The sequence below is a fragment of the Mauremys mutica genome, chromosome 15 (genome assembly GCF_020497125.1).
Source record: "Mauremys mutica isolate MM-2020 ecotype Southern chromosome 15, ASM2049712v1, whole genome shotgun sequence".
NCBI lineage: Eukaryota > Metazoa > Chordata > Testudines > Geoemydidae > Mauremys > Mauremys mutica.
The window spans coordinates 20,085,187-20,092,921 of NC_059086.1; the positions used below are offsets into that span (position 1 = coordinate 20,085,187).

Sequence of the window (7,735 nt, forward strand, 5' to 3'; positions counted from 1 at the left end):
TCCTCAGATGAAAGGTGATGGAGAAGCACAAAATAGCATTATTAGGGTTTATGCTTTGAGTAGGAATTGGCCAGCTTTAAAAAAAGCAGGCCTCCACTTTGCAGGAGATCCCCATTGAAGTACACCCGTTACTTGATACCAGCTGTAAATTGCCAGGCAAAAGCATGAATGAACTGAGGATGCAGCATCGTGAGCGCAGTTATTTGCAGTGCAAAATACACTCCACATAAATGAGGGCTTGGTGTGAAGCTTATTTCTGTAGTTTTCGCACCCTTTATTTTTATCACTGTATTTTGAGCTAGCAGGTCAGGATTCATGTAACTGTAACTCTGAAGTGTTGAGTGATGAATACGTTTCAAAAGCATAATGTCTAACAGTCTGGTTGTAATACTCTCATTTAAGAAAAATCTAAAAATCATAATACACTATGCTGTGGGGGAGGGGAGCTGAGAGAGATGTGATTAATTCCCAAGAAATGTGGTTTCCCCAGCTGTTAGGCCTGCAAATTCATGGTGATATTATTTATATTGTTGTTACAACCAGGATCTCATGGTGCTAAGGGCTGTACAAACAGAACAAAAAGACAGTCCCTTCCCCAAAGAGCTTAGAATCCGAGTAAGAATCTGAAAGTCACGCTGGCTTGTGAATTGCCAAGAATTAGAAATTCTGCACCTGGAACTCAGTTTGACTAATCTGGCTATACACAAGCCAGCTCTCACTCTCAGCTGTGCTGGCTTTGCAGTGCTAACAGAAGTAGTTTGATCAGTAAAGTAAGCAGAAAGATAACAAACAAATGCACCTAAGTAGCAGGTCAGAATAAAGGGAACTGTCTAATATCCTAGATTTTTCAAGCCAGTGCTATACTTTAAAAATGTCCCATTAAGTGGATGTACTTAGAGCAGCAGTGAAGTTTGCGTTTTGCCTTCAAAACACTCCTCTTTTGGACTCCTTTTTAACCAAACCTGTTGGGTATAACCAGATGCTTAATCACCTCCCACATTTAAACAGCCAGCCAGCCAGCCCAGGATCTTGTACCAATTTCACAATAAAACCTGTTTGGTGCATGTGTCTAGGGAGTAGAGGATGCATTGTTGGCAGTCCTCTGCTTTTTTTTTTAATGCAGAGGTGCATGGATGGGAAATTGGTACTTGGAAAAACAATGGCTCATCAGCTTTTGCTACAGTCATCACTATGGGCTGGCTGGCTGTTTTATGGAATAATAGACCATTTCCAGATGCTGGAAGGTAGGTATCCTGCTACATGTGGACTCTCCACCTGGAATCATTGGACAGGTACTGGAACATTTCACAGAAAAAACCTGCAATTGGTCTTGTCACTGTATGGGCAGGCCACCATGGGACTGTGCGCACCTGTATCTGATTAGATTTTCTAGTACATTAATCTTGTGAGATGAGGTTTTCTGAGAAGGATACTTGAGGGGAAGGGGGAATGGCTTAGCTCAATGCCTGAAGGTCACAGCATTGATAAACACACACTGGAGATGAATTCAGAGGTGTCTGTGTACATTGGATTGGTTGAGGGTGAGTTAAAGCAGAAGGACTTATTCCAAGTGTGCGGTAACCACCCTTAACGTGCCCAAATAGAGCAGCTGGTCATAGAAAGCTTTAGCCAGCTTTCTAGCCAAGGTGTGGTGAGGATCCAGTCTAGCAGGGCTTCCCAGAGACCTATAGAATGAACCTGTGCTTCATATTTGATCTTTCCTAATGAATCATTGCACTACGGGCTGATGCACGGGATCAGCCTTGTTCTGCTGGGTAAAGTCACAGCAGTAAGGACGGTTGCTTGGTTTTGATTCCACTGAAGGTGTTGGAGCTCCAGCCAGACAGGCTGGGTCTATTTGGGGAAGGAACTAATGCTGAGCTCACTCGGGTTGGGCACTAGTCCTGCCCTTGCATGAGCACAGCCAGAGGGGCGGGAATAACAGCAGCACCACCATACATTGGGACTTTGTATGGAGCAGTGAGACATCTGCTTCCCCCAGTTAAGGAAGCTTTTCCTGCATGTTGCTTGTAAACAGAACAGTTTGTCTAAAGTGGAGAATAAATTCCCTCCTTCTCTGTGTATATAAAAGAGCCCCCAGGCCTCCAGCCCCATCCCCCTGCTCCCTAGTATGCTGACCAAGGAGCAAAACACTCGCTCCTCTGTGCTAGTACAGGTGTTGCTTGTGCTCTTGTGGTGGCAGCAGGAGGAGTGCTGCTTCGTTGCCCTGGTGAGACCGCAAACTGCCTGGTTCTGAGCACGAGTGTGGAAGAACAGTCCAAGTGTCTTAAAGTTTCAACACAGTGATTGACTTGGCGGTGGGGGATGGGGGTGGTGGTAGCTTGTGCACCTACATTGAGTCCGAAGCAGCTTGTCTGATGCTTACAACTGGGGGATGATGTTAGAGCTGCTGCTATTGATTATCTACAATGTCTTGCTTTTTAATCTAATTGCAGGAGCTGGTAACTGAAGACCAGAGAAGAGAAGAAGCTGCTATTGAATGCTCATCATCTGTTTCCTTTAGAAATGTGAGGTGCTGGTTAAGAGACTCAGATAAACTCCCTCTGTGCTGGCTAAGCACTCGCAGCCCTAACCTTCCTGCAGAACTGTCCTTCACATATCTGGCTGCTGTCCTGAAATCATCCCGACCAAGGTAATTGGACAGAATGCTGTTAACCCTTGATACCAGAGATTCTCAAAAACTAACTCCATACACGCTGGTGCCAAGGAGCTAGCAGAGTTCAAACGGTCTGAATCCGAATGCTCTACAAGTTACCTCCTGTAGGGTGTTTACATTAATCATTACTGGACTCCTGCATGTCTTTGCATTAAAATGTGTTGTGGCTGTTTACCCCTGCATGGTACTGATGGTGTGTTTCTCTCATAGGGATTGCAGTGCCAGGTCAGGCCATTGGTCCATGTGGGCCCCCTCACACTGGGAGTAAGCTCTCAAAGTGGTACGGCTCTCCCTGATGAGGAGTTAAGCATCTGAATGTTTGGGTCCCTCTAAGTTTCCCTCTAGAGACCTTGAATGTGTACTAGTCCTCGGGTGTCCCAGGGTCAGATCAGCCACAGCTCTAAGGCTGCCTGTTGTGCCCATCCACCTAGATGTGAAAAGGAGCTGCCATTCAGACTGTAGATGGTGTATGGGGGAGTCGAAGCAAAAAGCCTTTTAAACAAAATATTCTCATTGCTGTTTTGATTAGGCCTAAAAGTTCATCTGTAAGGGAGCTGGGATGGGGGATTCAGGAAGGTTAGGGTGGCAAGTGCTTAGCCAACACAGAGGGAGTTTAGTCTGAGTCTCTTGAAATGGTGCCTTATCAATAAAACAGTTGCACTGGGCCCTAACACCGCACCTCATACATGGTGCCCAGTGCATGCTGCTGTTTGAGCACCTCTGGCCTGGCGCCCCTCTCTAGTCTCGCTCAGACTCTCTTGTGCAGTGGGGCCTTTTATACTCAGTGGTGTTTAGTTTTGAGCAGGAGTGTGTGTAGGTGTCCTTGGACTTCATGGGGAAGGTGAGGGAATGTTAATTTCTATAAGGACTGGGGTGTCAGGAGTATTATGCATGCTGGAATGTCCCCCCGGTCCAGCACCTCGTGTCAGGTGAGCTGGATAACATTAAAGCATGAGAATATCCAGCCAGATCCTGGTCCATAGCTCTGTCCCATCTGTGTCTGTCCAGCAGAGCAAAGGGGACAGAGGGCAGCCAGGGATTTCCCTGACATCAAGCTGGCATAATGGGTTTCATGCTACCTGCCCCCTTCTCCTGGGGCAAAGGAGTGCAGGAGTGGGCCTCCCTAAAGCATGGTACACTCCAACCATTTTTGGCCCAAAGAGCAGTCTCAGAAGAACTGCTGTAGTCAGCATAGTTTCAAGTAGTCCTTAGGCTGCATTAATTACGCTAGAAGATATTTCCGTCCCCGGCTGGCTCCAGCATCGGCGTGTCAGCCAGACATAGGATCTGGCCCATCACATTCTAGTCAAATCTGCCTTGTCCTGTTCCCCTCCACTGCACAAAAGAGATTTGATATTCTGAGTAAAGAGCAAAGGCCCCTCCTCACTCTTCGCCTAGCATCACTACTTGATCCTGCACAGGAAGGATAATCCTGCGCTTGACATCCGCTTGTCACCATGGAAACACATATAGGGAGTGAAGTGTGTTTGGTCAGAAAGCAAGTGTAGCAAAATCCCCTTTTGCCACCCTGCCATTCTGACAAGAAATAAAAATGTGCTCTAGTTAGTGAGCTCTTCCTGCACCCATTTCTGCATCCATGAGATACTCTCTTGGTAGGGATTTCGGTGTTCCACGCCTGGCATTGTGGTTTAGTAGGTCCCACTTGCAAACCCGATGAGAGAAATGTCTGAAAACTTGTGATAATGGGTCAGTAGCACCTTCCCCTCTATTAGCATCAGCTCTGTTATAAAACTTGTTGGGTAGTTGTTTTTTTCAAGTCTTTGCAACTTGAAAGTATTTCTCTTGAGGGCAGAGTTAAATAGTCAACTTCTTAGCAGCAAAGCAAACTATACATCTTTAATTTGGCCATTAAAACTAGTCTGTGAAAATCCCAGTGCATGCAGAATAACGCTCCCTAACAATTGTATGTAGTGGCAGCATGTCTCTAACCTCCACGCTCCAGATTGGCACAGTCTATAACACCTCTAAAGAATGCATTCTGCAGTGTCCTGTTAGGGCAGCATGTTCTCCTCCAGAGGGCAGATGTCATGGGACTGCTTTTAGGCTAACTATTCTGATGCATTGCCTCAAAGACTTGTGGAGGCAGGAAGGTGCACAGACCTCAGACACTGAGCGTGCCCATCAGCACCAGGGCAGGAATTGAAACAGCATTGAAAGAGCTACCTCTGGGATCACCCAAAGAGCTTGGTGTTGGCCTTCAGGCTTGTCTACAGTGGGAAAGTTATTGAAATAGCTGTTCCGGATGAACTCCCTGTGTGGACTTTTACTGCTGAGTAAGAGAACCCTTTTCTAATTTAGTTTAAAGATTAATCCACATCCAAAGTGGATTAAGCTAAATGAGAACAAGGCACTCGTATTCTAGAACAGAATGTCTACACACGGTCTTAAACAGATGTAGCTATTCTGGGGAAACTTCCATGTGCAGAGAGCCTGACTGCTCCAGGTGATGCTAGTGGGAGGCACTGGCTTCAGTGGAGCAGTTAGGCCAAAGCTGCATGTGTCTCAAACTCCCGCTCTCTAGTATTAAAGGGCAAGGAAATTCTCAGTTGGGTTTAGGGCAGAGTACCCCGTCCCCCCACTATGTGATCATGGAAATAATCCCCTGTTGTCAGTCAGTGCTGTGTCTTGTCCCAGCCTGTCACCTGCAGCACTCCTACTGACAAGCTCTGACCTTACCCTGCCTGCCCCACCTTCTGCCCTTTCATCTTAGTAGGGTGTTAGCAACATGTACTTGTGACCTTACAGCTAACTTGTTATCAGAATCTGGGTTGAGTTTTGATCTAAAAGATCCATGCAATAAATAACCAACATACCCATGCCCCTTTCAAAGCATACCCAAAAGGGGTCTGGCAGCGTGGGGGCGCCTAACTGAAATAGAAGCAAGCTGTTTATAACCTTTATCTAGTAGGTTGCAGATAAGTTACTGCAACTGCAGGGGTGTTTTTGTTCTTAACCCTCTGAAAGATAAGACCTTACCTTGAAAGGGGACATCTTGGAGAAGAGGACATTTACTCCGATGTCTCCTCTGCTCCGCCAGAGCTAGGCAAAGCGCTGCTGAACTCTGCACTCAGCTGCTCTTGAGGTTACAAACTCTCTGCTGCTCTAACACCCCCAGGGTTTTTTTATTGCATTTTTTTATTTGTGGGTTTGGATTGTGAGGAATCAATCCCTTTGATTCTTTTCAACCCACTCTCCACGTTCATTATCCTTGGTTTGTGAGCAGTCAGTTCATTTAGTCTGTCACCCCAGGGATCCATCTCTGCTAAAACACAGGACAGCAGCGTATCCCTGAGCTGTGCTGAAGCCTGGCCCTGTTCAAGGCTTTCAAGGCACTTAGGAAAGTGTGCTCCAGAATGAAACCGGGCTGTAATCCTTTCTAGCAGGACCTCTAGCAGTGCTGGTGGTGTAGGCACTCCCCTATGAGGTCTCAATCTCACATGAACTCAGAGAAAAATTGTAGCTGCTTTGCTTAGAAAAGCTGTTGTGTTGCATGTCTTCAAAGCCCCATGGGCATTGGCTGAGGTTGTAGGGGAATGGCCTGGGGAATGTCCTAATGAACAGGGGGACCACTTCAAAAAGTGTGGGAAAATATCTGAAGCTCTTCTGTCTGTCACCCTCAAACTGGCAGCTGGAAGGTGCTTGCCTGTGACCAAGTTTCAGTCTGGACCAAAACTGTGACTGAATCTTAATCCCTTGAAAATAGTGGTTCCTATTGGCACCCAGATGCAGCTGTGACTAGTGGTACACATAGGAACTGTGTACAATTGGCCAGATCCTCCTCTAGTGTGAATCGGCGTCAGTGGAGCCATGTATGTCTACAACGGCTGAGGATCTGGTCCAGAATATCTAACTCTAAAATGCTGTGTTCTTGCTGAAATGGACCCTCCAAAGGCAGTTGTACCTGAGCTGGAAACCAGGGCTATGTTGTCAGAGACCACCCAGCATCTTCTGCCTTGTGCAGAAATACAGCCCTTTTCCTAACGGAGCCAGATCTGGTGTTTGGACAGTGACTCCTGCAGTGAGACACAGGACCCAGTTCATTGGTGCCCTTGCCCTTGTGGCTTGTCACAGCAGCTTTGCAGTGGTGGGAGTGACTGTCTCAAGGCACAGGACAGCAGTGAGCTGGGGCAGAATGTCTGTACGCAGGATAAATCAGTGGTGGTTTTCCTTACAAGAAAGCTTCACCTGACCACCCAGCAACTTGATGCTCCTCCAGGGTTAGAAACAAAGGGAAGTTTGAGAAGCCTGTTGGCGAAAGTTACTCTCTGGTTTCCTCTTTTAAAAAAAAAAAAGTGCATTTGAGCTAAAGTTTTATTTTTGGATGTGTTCAGGCTGGACTGAAAACCTACAATTTGCTAGTCTGATTATGGGTACATAGGGCCATTAGCAACAATGTAACTAGCTAATAGCCATTGGGCCACCATTCCTGCACTAGTTAGGTGCAGTTCTGAAAACGGGGGTCCCACAACTTGGTACCAGATTTTCAAGATTACCCAGGAGCTTTTGTTTTGTTTCCCATGTTTTGGAAATGCTGTTCCTAAAAGCTGTCCCTGGCTGTAATTTTGTTTGTATTTCAATAAAACCTGTGTTTTGGGTTGCTCAGACTGCCTTGTCCTCTTACACCACTTTAGCAGGCCATTTTATTTCCTTTTCCTTTGTCTTCCCACACAAAAATGAAGAAAGAGAACTTCTTTATAGCATCTCTCTCTCTAATCCTATAAGCAGCCCTGTCTGCTCTGAAGAATTCCATCATCTCAGAATGGTAGATTACATTACCTCCAGCACCAAGTGGTGAATTCTAGATTGTAGAGAGATTGGTGTGACTGAGCTGTGTGTGCCTTTAACGAGGCTGTGCATTGGAGAATAAAATCTGATTTAAGGAGGTAATTGATCCAGTCTTGCAACAGGAAAATGAGTCCCCAGTAGTGGCAACCTAGAACAACACAAATAGGTTTTAGGCTGTAGGTAACATTTCCAATGCTTAAATTACTTAAGAGCCTTTGGCCTTGTCGGTGTTGGAAAAGATTTCTTGGTTTA

General features: G+C 46.1%; 1 protein-coding gene across 3 annotated transcripts in view; it reads left to right on the top strand.

Annotated features, from left to right (window-relative positions):
- LOC123350115 (gametocyte-specific factor 1-like) overlaps nt 1–7,302 on the top strand; it is a 29,089-nt gene extending 21,787 nt beyond the window's left edge. For all 3 annotated transcript variants that reach the window (XM_044988501.1, XM_044988500.1, XM_044988502.1), the window contains one exon: nt 2,457–7,302. In XM_044988501.1, the coding sequence (XP_044844436.1) occupies nt 2,457–2,470 (14 nt within the window). In that variant the 3' untranslated portion in view covers nt 2,471–7,302. The remainder of the gene's footprint in view (nt 1–2,456) is intronic.
- Nucleotides 7,303–7,735: the final 433 nt, after the last annotated feature.